This window comes from Myotis daubentonii, chromosome 2 (genome assembly GCF_963259705.1).
Source record: "Myotis daubentonii chromosome 2, mMyoDau2.1, whole genome shotgun sequence".
NCBI classification, from domain to species: Eukaryota; Metazoa; Chordata; class Mammalia; order Chiroptera; family Vespertilionidae; genus Myotis; species Myotis daubentonii.
Genome location: NC_081841.1, coordinates 125,794,293 through 125,816,363, shown reverse-complemented (window position 1 = coordinate 125,816,363; position 22,071 = coordinate 125,794,293). Strand labels below are relative to the sequence as shown.

The 22,071-nt window shown below is 39.8% G+C and overlaps 1 protein-coding gene across 4 annotated transcripts in view; it reads left to right on the top strand.

Annotated features, from left to right (window-relative positions):
• Positions 1 to 22,071, top strand: part of LRCH1 (leucine rich repeats and calponin homology domain containing 1) — a 257,491-nt gene that overhangs the window by 210,647 nt on the left and 24,773 nt on the right. For 2 of the 4 annotated variants that reach the window (XM_059684471.1, XM_059684470.1), the window contains exons 14-18: positions 3,628 to 3,681; positions 5,062 to 5,134; positions 8,737 to 8,841; positions 14,279 to 14,388; positions 16,212 to 16,349. In XM_059684471.1, coding sequence (XP_059540454.1) covers positions 3,628 to 3,681; positions 5,062 to 5,134; positions 8,737 to 8,841; positions 14,279 to 14,388; positions 16,212 to 16,349 — 480 coding nt within the window. The remainder of the gene's footprint in view (positions 1 to 3,627; positions 3,682 to 5,061; positions 5,135 to 8,736; positions 8,842 to 14,278; positions 14,389 to 16,211; positions 16,350 to 22,071) is intronic. The other 2 variants (XM_059684473.1, XM_059684472.1) reach the window with 1 other exon arrangement.

Below are 22,071 nucleotides of genomic sequence, written 5' to 3'. Positions count from 1 at the left end.
AACTAGAGATGAGCCTAGAACAGCGGTTCTCAACCTGTGGGTCGCGACCCCTTTGGCGGTCGAACGACCCTTTCACAGGGGTCGCCTAAGACCATCCTGCATATCAGATATTTATATTACGATTCATAACAGTAGCAACATTACAGTTATGCAGTAGCAACGAAAGCAATTTTATGGTTGGGTCACAACATGAGGAACTGTATTTAAAGGGCCAGAAGGTTGAGAACCACTGGCCTAGAAGGTATCAAAGAAACAGTCCTAGAGAGGTAGAAACAGTTGAGAGAGGTGACTCGAGAGTGAAACAGGTTACAACCTATTTCATCCCTTTTCAGTGAACGGGTTTAGGATGGCTAATTGTGGTACAAACTGATTTATGTCCCCTGAGGTGTCTGAGCAGGTACTGTAGTAAAGCACTTTCGCACTCTCAACTAGCTAAGGATCTGTGTTAAATAAGGGGGAACAGAACTGCGGTTGAAACAGCTATGTTCCCAGAGCCATAGCCTATGGTTTCATTGTTAAGCACGGTGACTTAGAATTATGTTGTTTCAGTTACATATCAAAGACTTGCTGACTAGGGGCGACTATGTGTAACTTCTCTAATCTTCACCTTCATTTTCTGTAAATTGGGATTGTTTCACAGCCCCGGACACCTAAATGGTCGCTGGTACTGTTACTCCACTACTGTACATTGTTCCTGGCGTGGTCCTTAGACAGAATCACTGTATCGCCTCCTTCCTTGAGTGGAGGCTCATAGAATTACCCAATAGTGCAGCACCAGGAAGCTGCCCTGGGCCCATCTCATCAAGCTCCTTTCAAGACATGCTGCCCAGTGTGTGTGTGTGCCTGTGTGTGCGTGTGTGTGTGTGTGTGTGTGTGTGTGTTTTAAGCCTCACCCAAGGATGTTTTTATTGATCTGAGAGAGAGAGGAAGAGAGAGAGAGAGAAACATGGATCGGTTGTCTCCCGTATGCCCCGACTGAGATCCAACCTGCAACCTTTTTGGTGAACGACAATCCAACTAGCTGAGCCTACCTGGCTAGGGCCCCACTTTTCCTTCCCTCCTTCCTTCCTTCCTTCCTTCCTTCCTTCCTTCCTTCCTTCCTTCCTTCCTTTCTTTCAAGCTGCTTATTTGGAAATACTGTAACCTTATTAAAGTTTGGGGAGAAATTACAGATTCTACAAAAGGTTACAAAAACCTACAACCTTTTACCCAGATTTACCTGTGGTTAACATTTTACCACATTTGCAGTCTTATTTATTCTCTGTCTCTGTCTTCACATACATTGCTCTTTTTTTGAAAATTTGAGGGTAAGTTGTATACATCTTAGTCCCTTATTGCTAAACATTTCAGTGTATGTTTTCTAAGAATAGGGATTTTGTCTTATATAATAACTACAGTTATCAACTTTAGATAAATGTTAATCTACCATCCATATTCCAAATATTTAGGCTGATCTAATGTCATTCATAGTGGATTTTCCCCCTCCAGTGTAGTATTCAGTCTAGAGGCAGATAGTTGTCAGGTATCTATAGTTTTCCTTATTCTGGAACATTTCCAAAATCTTTCTTTGATTTTTATGACCTTGACATTTTGAAGAATATAGCCTTCCTCATTTTTTTTAATAGGATGCCCCTTATTTTGAGGAACAAAGGTCCTTTATATTTCTTCATGATTAGATTAAGTTTCTACCTTTTTAGGAGATGTTGTGTTCTGACGGTATCGCATTTGGGGGCACACTGTGTCCATCTGGGCCTCAGTGGTGATGCTAATTTGATCGCCCAGTCAAGGTGACTTCACTGTATAATTTCTTTTCTATTTTATCTTTGTAACCAATGAGCAGTCAGTGAAGAGGTATTTGGAGACCATGTTAGTATCCTGCTGCAAACCCACTGTTGACTCAAGTAACATAGAGGCCCACCTCTGTACTTGATTTTAGGAGTTACCAGGAATACACAAAACCTCTAGAAAAAAATTATCTCCACTCCATCTCTGATTTACATTGTTTGTGTTAATTTACATTGTTTTTGGTTGAATGAGGATTCGTTTGGTATAAGAAATTGTTGTTAATTTTCTTCCCTTTCTAGGGCAATTCTGTGTTTGTGACAGACATATCTCCATGATTTTAAAAACGGGAAGGTGTATTAGCTGGCTCTGATGGAAAATGGAAGTCACAAAGAGGAGGGGGAAAAAAAAAGAAATTAGTGGATTAGCTAGTGCTAATGATTGTGCAGAACTTAAATGTGATCTTCATTCATGAGTTGGCTATTTTTATATTCTCTCTTCCATCTCATTCAGGAATAAAGCAATATCTTTAGCATAATCTTGAATGAATTAGTATTTGTTGAGTATTGTGCTGGATTCAGCCTTGCTTTCGTTGTCAAGGACTTCTATATGAAGGATATGAAGTTGCCCTTACTTTAAGGCATGTTAAAAATTGTGGAGGAAAGAAGCCTTGTATATTGACACAATTTAGAGAAGACTATGAGATGATTTGTAATCCTCAGTGTTCTAGGTGGTCTGGGGGATGGGGGAAGGGATAGAGTTTAAGGAGAAGGAAGTAACCTAGATCTGGGGAGCAGTTGGGTTTGAATTTGGTCCCAGGAGGCTGTGCTGAAAGAGGCAGCATAGCCATGGTGGATTCAGGACAATGACGAGTGGGTGGTGCCAGTTAGATAGGTGAGGCTAAGATTATGAAGTGGTTTATAATTGGCAGCACATCATATCTCACCATGAATATACTAAAAAATTGTCCATATCTTGTTTGGATAGCATTGACATCCATTCAGAAAGAATTGCAAATAACATTCTTATATACAGAAATAATATTGAATTGGGGGGTGGAACAATAGGAAAAATTAGAGGAAGGAGTTGCTTATGGAGAGAATCAAACCCAAAGTTACTTTGAGCAATTCTAATAAATCCACTTAATTGGGTAGGGAAATTAATGATGATTTATTCTAAAAATACATTTTATTCTTGTATTTGTCAAAGTTGGGAATATTTTTTAATAGCATTCCTCAACAAAGGACTATGAAAAGATACCTTAAATGTATACTAATTTGGTGTAGTCTCTATGAAGATATTGATATTAGCCATCACCAAATTTTTTATTGAGGTGCATCAATGGGGTTTTTGATTACCATATAAAGAAGGTAGATCTGAGTAAAGTAAGCTTTTGTTGTGAAAGCAAACTGATGTTGAATTGACAGCATAAGAGTTTCCCAAGTAGTTTGGGATCCAGGCAGTATGAAAAACTCCCAATGAGATTCTGTATATTTGGGAACTACCGCCTTGAACCATTTCTAAAAACCTGTAGTTACGATGGGGGTGGAAGCCTCCAGGTGGCTGACCTTCACAGGTGGTTTGGGCTGGCGTCTTTGCTCTGGCAAATTCTTTTGCTTACTTTATGTGATACCTTAGATGTATTTTCTGTGAATATAGCTGCATGTTTTTAGAAAATGTAAGTAAAACCTACTTAGGTACTTATCACACGAATTAATTAATTCAGTATATAATCATTGAGTGCCTGTGTGCCAGGGATAAGATGGAAGTAAGAAAGACATAGTTCTTGCCTCCATAATTTTATAGTCTAATGAAACATACCATGAATTTTTGTTTTTCTTTAAGGTGCAAAATAATCTAACATCACAGAGTAATGGGAGTGAATATTCTCCAAATAAGGTAAGTTTCTTGAAGATTAATAAAAGCTGATGTATTCTTTGAAGCCTGAATTGGAATACCTTTTATAAAAATATGTAGTCTAAGACTGTCATGATTAATGAATTAATTGTATTGCAGATTCTATATGGGAATCTATCTCATTAGCTTTCAGAGCCTTAACTGGCCCTATCCATAAATAAAGATTAATTTTAGAAGATATATTTTGAAACCAAACATGGAAACATCTTTATAGAAAAAAAAATGAAAATAGTTCAAATACGCAACATATAGAATGTCTAGTTTTCCATCAGTGATTCGGTGAGTGGTTTGCCTATAGATAGGGATGGGGAACATCGGGCCCAGGGCCATGTAAGGACAGCCCGGGAAATCATTTGGTTTTTCCCTGCCAGGGCAACCACAGGCAGGGCTCAAAATTCAATAAATCTTGGAACTTTTTTTTATAACAACATAAATTTATATTAAGTGAATTACATTAGCGAATACTGTTATAAATATCCCAATGGCTCTTGGCGGAATAGAGGTTCCCCACCGCTGCTGTAGATGAGAGGTGTGTTCAGTGTTATGAGTCTTTATCAGATGTGCTCTCTGTGAGGTGGATGTGAGTGTGTGCCTGTGTGTGTGCATGCAAGTCCGTGAACACATCCATTCTGGGGCAGAAAAGGATTGCCAGTTTCACATGATTGTAAAATCTATATATATAAAACCCTAAGCGACTGGTCAACTGTTTGACCAGTCAACAGTTTGACCGGTTGCTATGACACACACTGACCACCAGGGGCAGACGCTCAATGCAGGAGCTGTCCCCTAGTGGTCAGTACACTCCCACAGTGGGAGCACTGCTCAGCTGATGGGCTCCAGACTCCAGGCTCACAGCTGGTGAGCACAGCTGCAGTGGTGTGAGCCTCTCCCGCCTCCGCAGCAGCACTACCGGTGGTAGGTGCAGCAGGGCCAGGATGAGCAGGAGTGGTAGCGCTTGCCTCTTAGCACACTACTACATCTCTCAGGGGATGTGGGACTGCCAGTTTCAGCTAGCCTGTGGGGATCGGGCTGAAACCACCAGCCCAACATCCCCTGAGGGGTCCTGGATTGTGAGAGGGTGCAGGCCTGGCTAAGGGACTCCACCAGTGCATGAATCTGTGCACTGGGCCTCTAGTATTTTTATAATGATCAAATAAAAAATTGAATGGTTCTCCCCCAAAATAACCTTCTGTTGATTATGCCACTCAAAGCATTTGCATTGATTTTCATATTATTTAGTCAAGACTTCACACAGCAGCAAATTCAAAAGGTTGTGGTTTTATTAAAATCCTTGAGCAAAGAGAAACATGCATAGTTTTACTTCAGTTTTTTACAAAATTTCCTTTCCTTGTAACAACACAGATTAGAGAAAACTCCCCTGCAATCTCTCCTACCACCAGCAGTACAGCTCCGTTTGGCCTGAAGCCTCGATCAGGTAAACTAAAGCCTCAACGTTCTTAAACTTGTAAACAACTCAGTGCTTTCTCTTTAGCCTTCTAAATGTACACAGCCTTGTCAACTCTGGTGAGTTTCAGTCCTGGTGTCAGAACCTGGCTACAGCTTGGGAAGGCCAGATTTGGAACCTTGTTTTTAGTGATTCAGTTATTAATAGTAATAGAGATCTATTACTGACATCAGTGAAGAGGAAAAAGGTGATGGGACATATAAGTGGGAAAGAAATATTCTATTGAGTTTTTTTAAAAAAATATTTGTATTGATTTTAGGGAGGAAGGGAGGGAGAAAGAGATAGAAACATCAATGATGAGAGAGAATCACTGATTGGTGCCCCCGCCCCCTCCCTGCCACCCCCCCACACACACACACACACACACACTGGGGATCAAGCCCACAAACTGGGCATGTGCCCTGACCAGGAATCAAACCATGACTTCCTGGTTTATAGGTCGACGCTCAACCACCAAGCCACACCAGCTGAGCTTGATTGAGTTTTTTTAACCCAGGGAAGATAAAATAGCTAGCCCTTTGCCCCAATGGTTCCTGATAAGTTAAAGGAAGGTTTCTGTGAGGGTGACTTCCTTTCTGAGATATCCCTCATTGGTATTCTGAGCCTTGGTGTAGGGCAGTGATGGCGAACCTATGACACGCATGTCAGAGGTGACACGTGAACTCATTTGTTTGGTTGATTTTTCTTTGTTAAATGGCATTTAAATATATAAAATAAATATCAAAACTATAAGTCTTTGTTTTACTATGATTGCAAATATAAGAAAATTTGTATATGTGACACGGCACCAGAGTTAAGTTAGGGTTTTTCAAAATGCTGACACTCTGAACTCAAAAGGTTCGCCATCACTGGTGTAGGGTCTGTGTATTTACTTGTATAACAGGGTGATAGATCATTTCAAGGCTCATATAACTGGCTAGGAGTCCTTTTTAAAGAGCCTTTTTGCTTATATTACCTACTTTCTTCTAATTTCTTATTAGTGTATCCACAAATGTAAATTATAGCAATGCGCAGACTGAATGTTGATTTTAAAAAGAAGGATTATGTATAGAAAAATTTGGTTCTGATTTCTCCACGTATTTAAAATTCTGGCACTTTCTACCTTCTTTTAGGTCCCTCTTTGTTTTCATATTTTTGATTCTTAGATCTTTTGCATATGCTCACTACTAATGCTTTTAACTAAGTACTAGAAAATAACTCAGACACTTTTAAGCAAAAGCTAGTAAAAAACTCAAATATCATTGGATTTTTCAGTAAAGCATTTTGGCAACAATTGAAGTTACACATGTGTATATTTTGAAAAAGGCTACCCATAAAGAAAACAAAGATAATTCTTTTATAAAGGATTTTGTTTTGGAAGCAAGTTGGTTGATGGTCACCCTGTGGCCAGGTGTAATGGTTTCCCTGGCATTTTGAATGGGCTGTAAGACAAAGCTATTTGAGAAAATGCTTGGGTGTGGTAAAGATTGTTAGTAGGCATTTTATAGAAAAGTGTTGTTTTTTTTAATTACAAAATAAGTTCAAATGAATAGCCTCCTCATTTTTGGAACTGAGATCTGGGCCAGCATCCATTTTCATGGTCTCAGTGTGTGCTAAGAGGAATGGTGGTCACTCAGGGTATATGTCATCCGTGCCTTGAGTGATCGCCACACACTGAGGACCTCATATTAGGCTACAGACTTTCCCCTAATCTTACAAAGCAGTTTTATACAATCATAAAATAAATATTTTCTAATTGATTAAATCAAAGTTGAATAGATCTTTAAAAAATAATATTCTTTTGAATATTGCAATTTAATTGTAAAATTGTCTCAGTGACTTTTTTAAAAAAAATATATTTTATTGATTTTTTACAGAGAGGAAGGGAGAGAGATAGAGAGTTAGAAACATCGATGAGAGAGAAACATCGATCAGCCACCTCCTGCACATCTCCCACTGGGGATGTGCCCGCAGCCAAGGTACATGCCCTTGACCAGAATCGAAGTCGGGACCTTTCAGTCCGCAGGCTGACGCTCTATCCACTGAGCCAAACCGGTTTTGGCTCTCAGTGACTTTTTTATTTCCTTGTATGGAATCAAAACTCAGGTTATCAACATTGTACTTTACTGTTAAACCATTTCAAATTCTTTGTAGTCGTGAAAAATAAAAAAGGGTATTTATTTTGAATAGCAGAAAACAAAGACAATGTCCTCTCCAATTTCAACCCTTCTATAATGCTGACTAACTAATGTGGAAATTGTTCTAGTTGTTGAAAGCTCGGTGGAGTTTGGTTGCTGTAAATAAAGCTGATTTATCTTCAGAACCTCAAGTGGATTTTGGAACTTTATAAAACTAGAATTATGTATTGGGATTTTTTTCATTTTATTTAATAATATTAAAATATTACAGTATGTACTTTTCATATTTTCTAGAAAATAATATATACAGTAATCTTAATTGAACATGATATAATTTAAAAAGAAAGAAATTTTTTTTGATTGAGTATCTTTGGGACTTTTAAAAGCCAAATGATTTTTATCTTAAAGTTCAGTATATGGATTTATGTGACTTCTGTGTTATAAATAAAAACAGACCGATCAAATCAGCAAGTTGGAGTAAGAACTTATATTTTTAAAGTAGATTAGTAGTTTACTTCAAAGAACATTTTTCTCTCTCCTGTGTTTTCCTCCAAAGAAAGACAGCCGCATATAACTAAATATTTATTCCTAGAACCGTGTCCACTTATTTTACTGGCCCTGCCTTATAATTGCATAACATTTTCTAGTTATAGTTCATTTAACTATTTCATAAACATATAATTACTATATGCATATTTAGTGCAAAGAAAGATGTTATCATTTCAAAAAAACCCAACTCAGAATGCTTGAAGTTGAGTGACATTTATTGGTTAATGAGATTTGTTGTTAAAGAGACTCTACTAGTACCCAGAATTGTTTTTATATGAACAAATATTGAAGACAGTATTTAGATGTGTGTATGTCAAGTGCTGAACAAAGAGTTGGCTAGATTCGCCTATCAATAAAGCATGCTAGTAGACTTAGATGTCTTTAAAAAGAAATTTCATATTGCCTTGTGAAAAAATTTCACAATAATAAACACTGATTCTATAATAGTTTTATTGTTAAATAATAGATACAGCTACCCATATTTTGTACTATGTAACCAAATTTTTTGTGTGAATCATATTTGCTAAGATTGTTAGTTATTTAGAAGGTCTCTGAAAAGGATCTTTTGCTTTTTATCTATAATCTGTGGGTACTCTTTTTTTCTGCTGACATGATTCATTAGTACTCGAAGTCTGTGGGCTTGTGGAACTATTAAGATTAATGATATTAACTGCATGTGAAGTATATGATTGATAAGTACTAACACTCAGTTTTTATCATTCTTTTTATTCCATACACCATCTTTCATTATTTTCCTATATTGTACATTTGAAATTAAATCCCATAATATGAAATTCACTTCATTTCCATATAATCCTTGTGCCATTTGTGGAATGCTGCTGCCCCTTTGGTTTTTCCTGGTCCTTGTGCAACTATACGTGGACTGGCTCTCTCGCTCTCCTGCAGACCCTGCCCTCACTCTTCCTCCTATCTCCTTCAACACACTTACACAGGCACAAACATGGGACAACTCTAGCTACAGTGTTCCATCTGAAGGAGACAGTGACAATGGTAGGTGGCTTTGTACCTTTTCTTCAATGTGCTTATTAATAAGCCAATTAATATATTGAGCACTAATTTCTGTGCAGCTAAAGATAGAGCTATGTTCACTTGCATGCCCAATGAAAGAGATCTTGAGTAAACCTGGAAAGGGAACTCCAGAAAAGTGCGTGTGTATTGTTCTCCAGCAGTTTGTCAAACGTCTTTTAATTATTTTGAATATTCTGAATTTGGACAGAGCTTTACAATAATTTCTTCTTATTATTTTTGTTCGAGTTTTTTTGGCTTGTTTACTTGTTTACAAAAATCTGGGGTTTGCATATTTGGATTATCTCTGCTTGCTCCCACATCTGAATGAAATGCTTTTAGACTTTGGTCTTTCATTGTCTGTGCTTACTATATGAGATTTTTTAAAATATATTTTTATTGATTTCAGTGAGGAAGGGAGAGGGGGAGAGAGATAGAAACATCAGTGATGAGAGAGAATCATCGATTGGCTGCCTCCTGCACACCCCTCACTGAGAAGTGAGCCCGCAATTCGGGCACGTGCCCTGACTAGGAATCTAATCATTACCTCCTGGTTCATAGGTTGATGCTCAGCCACTGAGCCAGCCAGGCCTGTATGAGATTTTTAAGGTAGTTATGATGTGCCATGGCTGATCCTAAGTTGGCATGCTGAAAATAAAGTTAACATTGAGAAATTTCACCAAAACCGGTTTGGCTCAGTGGATAGAGCGTCGGCCTGCGGACTGAAGGGTCCCAGGTTCGATTCCGGTCAAGGGCATGTACCTGGGTTGCGGGCACATCCCCAGTGGGAGATGTGCAGGAGGCAGCTAATCGATGTTTCTCTCTCATCGATGTTTCTGGCTCTCTATCTCTCTCCCTTCCTCTCTGTAAAAAATCAATAAAATATATTTAAAAAAAAAAAACAACATTGAGAAGTTTCTAAAAATGAAGAGAATTCACTTGTCTTCTCATTTTTGGGGTGTTTGTTTTTGCAAATTACTTGCACATTTTGATTTTTAACACCTTCTACTTTTTTTAGTGTAAGTTTATGTATATAATATTTAAGAATGGTAACTTTGCCTGAGAATAAATGTGCAAATGAGAATTAAGGACATCTAGTTGATATATTTATGTCATTAAATATTTTAAATAGCTTAAGAGATGAAAATAAAATAAATATAATTTATTTAGAGTTACATACCACATAGTTGAGTCTCTATTAGTTCATATTTTAAACATTTTACTTCAAGATACATACATAGTGATAAAAGTAATGTCAAATGAAATGGAGAGTATGATTTACAGGGAAGAGAAGTGAGATGTGAGATATCAACACAATGCAAACACAATAGGAAGATATATTTCCCAATAATAGTTTTTTATTATTTCTTTTTTATTTTTTAAAAATTGATTTTAGGGAGAGGGGAAGGAAGAGAGAGAGAAACCTCGATATTTGCCTCCCATAAATACCCCGACTGGGGAACGAACCCGCAACCTGGGTATGTGCCCTGACTGAGAATCAAACCCATGACCTTTTGGTGTATGGGATGATACTCCAACCAATTGAGCAACACCGGCCAGGACAATAATACTTTTTAAAATCTAAGTGTGTTATATATGTAATACATAGAAAATATGTATTTAAAACATTTGCTGTGATTTCTGGTCAAAATTCAACTGTAAATGCTTTTCCAGTTGTCTTATTTGTAATGATATGTATATTTTGGCAGGTTAGTTATTAAAGGAATTTTATTATTTCATATATTTCTAAATTTTTTAACTGAAAATAAGTATGGTTGCACAACAAAACAAAACAAAAGTCCCTCATATTATTCTGTTTTAAATTCTGGAAGTTAAGGAGGGCTAAATGGAAACTTTCTTGAAAACTGTTCTTTTACTTAAAAAAGAAAGGGGGAGACGTTTTTGTTTTTTCAGAAAACATGGCTATTTGTGGATCTGATGTTGTTTAAAGGAGATAAAGCCTGGAATGAAAGATTTATGTGTGATTTGGTATTTCCTTAAGAGTGATATCTGAAACTGAAGGACTTTTTGTTGTTGTTTTCAAGCTGGAAAAGGTTTAGACATCTTATGCAATGTCTATCATTACAGATGAGCCAACTAAAACCAGAAAGATGAGGTGACTTGTCTAGTCACATTGCTAGATAGAGATGGAGATGGGCCATGCCCAGCGCTCCTGTCTATCATATTTACATTCATTCTAAAGCTGTTCATTGAGGACTGTTTGTGCAAGTTACGAAGCCAGAGTGCTTCCTTTTTAATGGAGAGAAACAGATCTATACAGTAAGAGAGAAAATGATGTGTACTGTGAGAGAGACATAAGTAAATATGACATGAAAAAATAAAAACTGTAGGTAATGCCAAAACCGGTTTGGCTCAGTGGATAGAGCATCGGCCTGTGGACTGAAAGGTCCCAGGTTCGATTCCGGTCAAGGGCATGTACCTGGGTTGCGGGTGCATCCCCAGTGGGGGATGTGCAGGAGGCAGCTGATCAATGTTTCTCTCTCATCGATGTTTCTGACTCTCTATCTCTCTCCCTTCCTCTCTGTAAAAAATCAATAAAATATATTAAAAAAAAAAAAAAAAAACTGTAGGTAATATAGTCAGAGCTATCATAATGGTCCCAATTCAAATTATTCTCTCCTAAGAAGCCCAGCAAAATAAGCACGCACTTAAGTGCTTTGTAGATTTATTATTAGCCTAAAGACTTTGTTTTAAATTTTCATCTATCCCACAGTAATTAATCCATTTCAAAAACTAGTAGTAGTTATTATATAGTTATGGTTTGCAATAATTTTCTGTACATTTGAAATGTTCATTTAAAAAACCACAGTTCAAATGTATTTTAACACTTTGTGATTAATTAACATCATAGAGACAAATACCCAAGCATGCATTTTGCATTTTGAATTTAAGATGAAAAGCGATGTCAAGGAATTAAAACCTAGACACTATTGCATATCTTTTATCTCACATAGGGCTCCAACAAGGTGTAGACTTGAATTGTGTGCTGTTAAACAAAAGCTCATGGTTAATTTAACTTCCTGGTAGTTTTGTATTCTGAATGAAATCTGCCAATAAAAACATACTAAAATATTAAACATGCAGTTTTAGATAAGATTGCCCTCAGGAAAAAAGGCAAAGGAAAATCCTTCAAACATTAGATTTTTTAAAACAGTGTTGGGGCTCCCCTTGCTGGCTAGTTTGTGTATTGCTCAATTCTGTCTATATTCCTTGACTTTTTTTGGTAAATTTGGTTGACTTCTTTTCTTTGAGTGTGGATTATTTCTTGATTTTACATTTTAGTACATATCCCTTGTGGTTGCTGTGTTTAAATGGAAAAATTTTTTGTTGGGCCCAGTATGGTGTGCGGACAAGCTTAATGCATTTATAATTTCTTCTATGCTTCCTATTTCATCAGACTTGCCTTCGTTTCCCTTTGCTCTGTGAACTTCTCATTTCTCCCTGCTGGATTACTCTGCCCTCTTCCTTTTCCGGTCTTGCCTTTGTTTTTGAAATAATTGCTCTCCCTTCCAGTGGGGTTTAGTTTTCCTGGGCCTTGGTAACAGCCCTTTGGTGGCGTGTTTTTGGATCTTTTTGCCTGTGACTTCTTTGGATGGCTTGAGGCAGAGGGTCAGCCCCATGCTGACTCCTCTCTGAGGTTCCAGAAGACATTATGTACATCAGATCACCCACTTTCTCCATAACTCTAAATCAGGGGTTTGTTAAAATGTGTCAAACTTTCAGTCTTTCACAGAGCATTAAAATGCTGATTCAAAAATTCTAGAACTGATTTACAAAGAAAATACTGAGACATATGAAGTACAATGAAAGTCATTTATAAGATGATTTGGTCCAAAGATACAAATTGAGATTAAAATGGCACTGTTGGGTGAACGTGGAATAATTTATTTTATGGAATGGACTTGAGTTTTTAGGTTTTTTTTATTTGAAGTATATTTATAAACAATATTCAACCTAAAAAAAAGAATAAGTTGGAATAACTCTTAAAGTGGCTCATAGGAAATGCTTGTCAAAGTAGAATAATAGCTGCATAACCTTTTTATTCTACATTATTTACATTATGGTGGATGAGATTACTAGAATTGTATCATGCCAATGCAGCCTTCTACCTTGTATTGATTTTTAAAATTGGAGTTCTCTGCCCAAAATTTCCTAAAGAGCTCCACTACCCTTCTCCCCAAACACACACACATAGTCTAATGGGAGCTAAATATGGCTCTTACCAGCTCTTTGCTCCCTCTGTGTCTGTGGAAAGGTGACAGTCTTAATGGGATAAAAATCTCAAGGGAGAAAAAAAGTTCAAGTTTAAATCTCCTCTGGGTTTTGTGTCATAATAAAACTCAGAGAATCGGTTTCACATAAGAAGTCTCTAGAATTGCTTTACATATTTAAAATAACACAGGTTAATGATTTGTTGGCTAAAATTTTTCATAAGCTTGAGTTAAGAACTAAGTGATGATACACAGGATTACATGTTTGAGTGTGGAGTACAAAAATTCTGCCTTCTATCATGCCAGTGACAGCGTATCCAAAAAGTTAGCTCTTTAGAGATGACCATAGATTCCTTTTAGAAAAGTTAGCAAGATTAGAGGCAGTTAAGAGATTATCGTTGGCTTCAGGTCCTTAAAATTACAACCTCCAAGTATTGCAACTAACAGTGGTGCTCCCTCTGAAAGGAGTTAGGCCTCTGGCCGCAGAAAAAAGGTATGCCCTAAACCAACGGTCGCCAACCTTTTGGACCTCACGTACCACCGGTCTAAACCTCACAAGGATAACATCTTTGAAAGACTAATACAGAGGGTAAAAAATATTCTACATATATAAGCAAGGGTCAGTGACAAGAAGGCAGAATTTTCCACTCCACACTCAAACATGTAATCCTGTGTATCATCACTTAGTTCTTAACCCAAGCTTATGAAAAAGTTTAGCCAAAAAAACATTAACCTGTGCTATTTTAAATATGTAAAGCAATTCTAGAGACTTCTTGTGTGAAACCTATTCTCTGAGTTTAATGAAAAGACTGAAACCTCAAGTGTAATGTAAATGAAAACTTAAAATGAAAGCACTGGGAAAATGAGAGAGGAAGGAAGTCTTTCAGAGAGGTGAGATGGACCATCTCTGAGGATGAGCCAAGCTCTTCCCTGGATTCAGTTTATTGCCACCAAAAAATACAGCTTTTGTTAGTCCCACACAACCCAGTATAATTTTAAATTATAATCTTTTTTAGAATATTTGAATCATGCTTTCATGTGGTGTCACATTTTTACCATTATTTCTATGAGTGGTGAATGAATTATTTGGGATAAATAAAGAAACCGTTTGCTTAATTTAAATATGAATAGTGTTATGACCATCTACTCTAGACACACTCCATAAAGGCTTTTTTTCCTTTCTATTATAGTGTTTCTAAGACCTCAGAGAAATTTGGAATCTATAGACCCGCAGTTTACAATTCGGAGGAAAATGGAACAAATGAGAGAAGAAAAAGAACTGATGGAACAACTCCGTGAGGTACCCAAGGAATATTATATGTTTGAGTAATAATTTTCAGAATTGAAGCAACATGGTAGTTAGGGGCGCCTCTCCCCCAACCATCGCCACTAAAGCAGTTGAAAATTTGAGTATAACTTTTGACTCTCTAAAAACTTAACTACTAAATAGCTTGTTTACCTGAAGCATTACTAATAGCATCAACAGTTGATTAACACATACTAAACATGTAATATGTACTGTATTCTTACAACAAAGGAAGCTAGAGAAAAGGAAATGTTATTAAGAAAATCATAGGAAAAGACATTTACAGTGCTATGCATATTTATCAGAAAAAAAATCCTCACCCTAGCTGGTTTGGCTCAGTGGATTGAGCTTTGGCCTGTGAACTGAAAGGTCCTGAGTTCAATTCCGGTCAAGGGCACATGCCTGGGTTGTGGGCTCAATCCCCAGCAGGGGGCATGCAAGAGGCAGCCGATTAATGATACTCTCTCATCATTGATATTTCTCTCTCACTCTCCCTTCCTCTCTAAAATCAATAAAAATAATATTTTTTAAAAATCCTCATATAAGTGGGCCCACACAATTCAAACCTGTGTTGGTCAAGGGTCAATTGTATTTTTAAAAAAACAGACTTTGAAGCACTGCAAACAGTGCTAGCTTCAAATCTAGCCAGGTTGCCTACAGACTGTTTGATATTGGGCAAGTCATTTAACATCCCTGAGTGTCAGTTTTTTCATGTATTAAAATAATAGTTCCAATCTACCGTAGTGTGATTTTGTATGTAATATATGAGATAATGTAAATAGAACTACTTAATGCATATGTATAAAGCTAGTATTATTTCAATTCAGGCATACTTTAAACTAATGCGCTGTTTTTCAGTTACTTAATAGTAATATTCCATTAATTTAAAGATGTTTTAAGTTATCCTCACTTTATATCCCAAACTGGTCAGAACTTTTCAGTCAATCATTTAATGGAAAAACGAATTGAGTTCCTACCAAGCATGAAGTCACGTGCTGGGTAACATTAAAGATTTCCAGCTCTGTGATGATAGGGACCATGGCTAATGTTTGACCACTTTTTTGTCTAAGAAAACATGGGGGGTGGGAGTGGAGGGGGACAGTTTGTCTTCTCTTTTAAATCTGCCTTTAGATGCCTTAGGTTGGAGAGTAAATTTTGTCCTATAATCCAATGTGAAACTTCCAGTATTTTTCACAAATGAGATAAAAACTGTTATAATGTTGTTGGAGATGTGTACTAAATTCTCATTTAATATGTTTTCCCAAATTACAAAGGAAAAACTATAACTCCTTGGCCTCTAATTTGAGTATACAATTATCATTTTATAAGATGTAAGAGGACACTATCAATCATGTATCTATTCATATTTGCATATTTTATTAATTCTTCAGGGAAAATGCTATATTCTTTTAGAAATCCTTTACTTGTCACTTTTTTCCTTTTTAAAATAACATTTTAATTGAAAATATAATAGGAAATAATGCTGATTGGAGAAAATAGAGAAATGCTAAAGAAAAATAAATCCTTTTGTATCCCACTGCTCAAAGACAAGCACTGTTAACATTTTGGCTTCTACTGGCATTCTTTCTACATTTAAGTTATTTCCGAATTGTGAGCATCTCATATACAGTCATGTGCCACTTAACAATGGGGATATATTCAGAGAAATTGGCAGGCAATTTCATCGTTTTGTGAACATCATTGAGCACACTTACACAAGCCTAGATGGTGCAGCCTACTACACACCTTTGCTATATGGTATACCACTGCTGTATATGTGGTCCATCGTTGACCAAAACGTCCTGATTCCCCCACAGAGCATTGAGATGAGACTCAAGGTCAGCCTGCACGAAGATCTGGGGGCTGCGCTCATGGATGGTGTTGTCCTCTGCCATCTGGTCAATCACATCCGCCCGCGATCTGTTGCAAGCATCCACGTCCCCTCACCAGCAGTTGTAAGTAACACTACATAAAGGGAAACTACTTTTTACATAAAACAGACTCTTTTGAGACAGTGTTGCTGGCTAACAATGCCGATGGGATCATCTGCTCAGATCCTCTCTGTTGGGCCCCAAACCACTTGAAGAGCAGAAAGGAATAAATCTGAAGGAAGCAATATTTTCACTCTTAAAGGGAGAATATTTAAAATAAATGTGTCAGTGACAGAAAATGAATTTATTTCAAATATAGAGCAAATCATATTTATGAAATTACTGGTTGGGGTGCTAATTTTAAGACATTAGGGACTAAAGATTCATTTCTTACCAAGGGTTATTTAGCAGTGAGAAGGCTTTGGGAAAGCTGTTTTTTAGTTGGTAGCTTCTCGTTTGAATGGGGTTTCTTTCCTTTATTAGCCATTGGGATTTTAGGATACCTCTGAAAAAATGTGGGCTCTGTGTAAAAAATCATTACTGACCTGTCCAGCCAGAGGCTGATCAGCCGTCGTTAATGCAACAGTTCCTTGATCATTCACTGTGCTCCCGGGTACGCTGGGGGCATTGGGGAATGATGGGAAATGTGAAAATAAGTGAGACGCCATTAATGCCCTAAAAATATTTGTCCCCTCTGTAGGGGAGATAAAGCTGGCAAATGGATCCTCTTCCTGTATACACAGAGCATGTTACCATCCAAAGGAGAACCATGGAGTCACTTTTATGGTCAGTCAGATGAGTGTGGAGAATCAGGGATCAGCTTGTCCTGGAAGCCTATATCGGGTTCAGACAAGTAGAGAAGAAAGAAGAATGTCTATTCACACTATTTGCTGTTCTTTAGACAAGGCAGGAAAAGAGTAGGGGCTTAGGGTTTGGATTCAAATTCCAGATCTGCTCATAAGCCGTATGTCTTTGGGAATGTTATTTAACCCCTCTTAAACTCAATTTGCTTTTCCCTATGGGAAATATTGTGAGGATGAAATGAGGTACTACATATGATATACCCACACATGTAAGCCATTTTTATAATTAGTGTTATTAGGGCAGATTTTCAAAATTCAGACTTCTTAATCCCAAGGCATAGTGCTCATAAAATGACCACGCGGCAAGGGCGCTGGGGGAAAGCCACTGTGAAACCACCTGCGCCCTCCCTCGACCTCCTGGAAAGCCTCACATTGGCACTATTTGTCCTAATTTCTTTCCTCTGTTCTCTTAGCTGATGATGCCATTTCAACTCTCAGTTTCTTTTTTATACTGTTGAACATATTTTTCCTTTGGAAAGTTTGGTCATTTTTGCTTCAGAAAATGGGGGCGTGGAATGACCAGTTTGTCTCCTCTTTCAAATCTGCCTCTAGCTGCCTTAGGCTGGGCAGTAAATTTTGTCCTATAATCCAGTGCGAAACTTTCTAGTATTTTTTACATGTGGGATCCAAACTGTTATAATATTGTCAGAGCTGTGTGCCAAATTCTCATTTAAATAATTTTCCCCCAAAGTATAAGAAAGAAACTATGATTTCTCAGCTTCCAATTGAAATGTACAATTATTTTGTACGGTGTAAGAGGACACTATGAATCATGTATCTATATGCATTTGTATAGTTATTCTTAAGAAAAAATGCTACATTTTATTAAAAATCCTTTGGTTTTTCACCTTTATTTTTCTTTAAATAACATTTTAAATGAAAATAGAATGAGAAATAAAGCCTAGTTGGCAAAAAAGAAAAAAATAGAGAAATGCAGGAGAAAAATAAATCGCCCAAAGACAATCAAAACATTTTGGTTACTATACTATTAGCACTTTCTGTATTTAAGTTTTTTAATTGTAAGCATCTGATATATATTGTTTTTTAAAATTTATTATTAAAACCTAAATATTTCCCATGTCACTAAAATTCTTCGTAAACATCCATTTTAGTAATTGTAACATATGATAGCATATGTTATGCTTCCTTTTTAGAAATGCAGTTGCTAAATGTCCACTCTTTGAAAATTCTTCAGAGAGCATCTTAAAGCCTCTTTGACAAGGCCTAAGCCACAGTGTCGTGTGGCGTGCTATCTCTACAGCAGTGTTTGCAGAGGCTGCTCTCTGAACGAGAAGGCTGCTCCCCACCCTGCCTCCAGATCCTTCACCTGCAGCATCACTAGCTCTCATTTCTTCTCTACCATAGTGTTTACAGGACGCAAGCCATTCTTGACTCCTCAGCACTGAGATAGAGTGTTTTCCTTTTTTTCTTTCTTATAACAATCTCCCCACAACTAAGATCTATCATACTCTACTGTAATTTTCTCGAACTTGTTAATATTTTGGACTAGAACAGAACTAAGTGACCATGAGGATTGTATCTTTCAGTTTCACAGTTGCATCCTTAGCACCAGATAAAGAATCTGAGACATAGTAAACACTTGATCAGTCATGAATGGGAAACTTTTCCATCCATGTGATTGCCAGCTTTTTAAGCATGCTAATTTTTCATTCATGAAACCAATACTGTCCATTTTTAATGCCAAACTGAGGGAATATAGTGGTAAACAGAATCACTATTATTGTCAATACTAGAGGCCCAGTGCATGAATATGTGCACAGGTGGGGTCCCTCAGCCCAGCCAGTGATTGGGGCTGTTCGGGCTGCGGGAGGTTGGCCAGCAGGGGAGGGGGCACAGGAGGTTGGTTGTGAGAGCACACTGACCACCAGGGGGCAGCTCCTGAATTGAGCATCAGCCCCCCTAGTGGTCAATGCATGTCATAGCAACTGACCATTCGGTCACTTAGGCTTTTATATATATACTAGAGGCCTGGTGCACAAAAATTTGTGCACTGGGGGGGGGAGGAGGGCCCCTCAGCCCAGCCTGTGCCCTCTCGCAGTCTGGGACCCCTCGGGAGATAACAACCTGCTGGCTTAGGCCTGCTCCCAGGTGGCAGAGGGCAAGCCCAATCCCTAGGTGCAGCCCCTGGTCGGGCTCAGAGCAGGGCTGATTGGGGAGTTGGGGCACCGCCCCCTGTCATGCACAGAGCATGGCGGATCGGGAGGTTGCGATGCCACCCTCAGTCACGCTCAGGGTAGGGCCAATTGGGGGGTTGGGGTACCGCCCTTGTCACACTCAAGGCAGGGTCGATGGGGAGGTTGCAGCGCCACCCCCTGTCATGCACAGAGCAGGGCCCATCAGGAGGGTTGGGGCTCCATACCATGTCACGCACAGAGCAGGGTCGATCATAGGGTTGGGGAGCTCCCCCCTGTCAATCACAGAGTAGGGCCGACAGGGGAGTTGGGGCACCTCCCCCTGTCACACACAGAGCAGGGTGGATCAGGGGGTTGGGACACCACACCCTGTCACACTCAGGGCAGGGCCTATGGGGAGGTTATGGCTCTACCCCGTCACACACAGAGCAGGGCCCGTGGGGGGCAGTTGGGGCGCCACCCTCTATCACCCACAGAGCAGGGCCGATCAGGGGGTTGGGGCACCGCACCCTGTCACACACAGAGCCGCAGGGCAATCAGGGGGTTGGGGAGCTCCCCCCTATCAGGCACAGAGCAGGGCTGATCAGGGTGTTGGGGTGCCTTCCCTGTCACAAACAGAGCAGGGCGGATAGGGAGGTTGTGGCCCCGCCCCCTGTCACACACAGAGCCGCAGGGCAATCAGGGGGTTTGGGCACTGTCCCCTCTCACGCTGATCCCGGTGCCAAGAGGCCTCGCGGCTCCGCTGATCCCAGTGCTGGGAGGCATATTACCCTTTTACTATATAGGATAGAGGCCTGGTGCACAGGTGGGGGCTGGCTGGTTTGCCCTGAAGGGTGTCCTGGATCAGGGTGGGGGTCCCCACTGGGGTGCCTGGCCAGCCTGGATGAGGGGATGATGGCTGTTTGCAGCTGGTCACACACCCTTCAGGGTGGGGGTCCCCACTGGGGTACCTGGCAAGTCTGGGTGAGGACTGAGGGCTGTTTTCAGGATGGTGGGTGACTGAAGCTCCCAACCACTCCTTTTTTTCTTTTTTTTTTTATTCTGGGCCAGCTTTAGCTCTGAGGCTTGGCTCCAGCTCTTAGGCCTCAGCTGCTGAAAGCAGATATCTGGTTTGTTTGGGTTCTATAATCGAAACACTGTTTCAACTCCAGCTCTGAGATCCCGGCTGGCTGAAAGCAGGTTTCTGGGCTTTTGTTTAACTTCTATATTTGTAACAATGTTTCAAACTGCAAGCTCAGAGGCCCGCAGCGGCAGGCGGGGAACGTTGGAGTCCTCCGTCACTGAAGCAAGCAAGCCTCATGTTCGCTTCAAGCTGCCTGGCTGCCGGCCGCCATCTTGGCTGGCAGTTAATTTGCATATCGCCCTGATTAGCCAATGGGAAGGGTAGTGGAGGTACGGCTAATTACCATGTTTCTCTTTTATTAGATAGGATAGATGCTAAGAATCTCTTAAAATAGATTTTCTGAATCTTTGACAATTTGGTAAGCTAACCACTGGCATCGAAGTTGGTGTAATTTTTGATTTTTTTAAACTATTGTATTGGTGTCAAGTACTTTTCTAATTGATACTAGGCAACAATCTTAGAATGGGCACTTTCTCACTTCCAAAGATGGAACATTTTCTTTATGTAGCTTAAAGCACACTTTCATTGACTTTACTGGGCTGACCTAAGTATTTTGAATGGTGTTGAGCATCTTTGGAGTTTCAGAACAGACTCCCCTAAATCCTAATTAGGAGGATCAGAACTGCCTCTCAGTATCCTGTGTGCTGGGCTAGGACCTTTTTGTCTGATATCCCCATATCACATTACCCATTTCTATCCCTTCTCTTTGCATGAGGCTGAATGTAGCTGTCTTGTCCTAAGATACACAAAGGGTGGGCATAACCACCTAACAGCTTCTTGGCCCATTTTTGCAGACCTCATGTCCTCCCCAGCTAGAGTGGAAAATATTTGTTTAACTTCCAAATTAAATTGTTCCACCTGGAAGCAGGCTTTCTTTCTTTCTTTTTTTCAGGGGGTGGGATAGAAGAAGTTCCTTTTATTAATAAATACTGTGCAAATTTAGTTTTATGAAGATTGGTGCGGGCCCCTAAGCTATGGAATGAGTTGCTTCACTCTCCCTTGCTGTTAGCAGGGTAAGATCAGTTTTTATAAAACACTAGAGGCCCGGTGCACAAAAATTTGTGCACTCGGGGGGGGAGGGGGGGTCCCTCAGCCTGGCCTGTGCCCTCTCGCAGTCTAGGACCCCTCGGGAGATAACGACCTGCTGGCTTAGGCCTGCTCCCGGGTGGCAGAGGGCAGGCCCAATCCCTAGGTGCAGCCCCTGGTCGGGCTCAGAGCAGGGCTAATTGGGGAGTTGGGGCGCCGCCCCCTGTCACACTCAAGGCAGGGTCGATGGGGAGGTTGTGGAGCAACCCCCTGTCACACACAGAGCAGGGCCCATCAGGGGGGTTGGGGCTCTGTACCCTGTCACGCACAGAGCAGGGCCCATCAGGGGGTTGGGGTGCTGCCCTCTATCACCCACAGAGCAGGGCCGATCAGGGGGTTGGGGCGCCGCCACTCTCACACTCAGGGCAGGGCTGATGGGGAGGTTATGGCTCTACCCCGTCACACACAGAGCAGGGCCCGTGGGTGGGGGGGAGCTCCCCCCTATCAGGCATAGAGCAGGGCGGATAGGGAGGTTGTGGCCCCGCCCCCTGTCACACACAGAGCCGCAGGGCGATCAGGGTGTTTGAGTGGTGCCCCCTGTCATGCTGATTCCAGTGCCGGGAGGCCTCACGGCTCCGCTG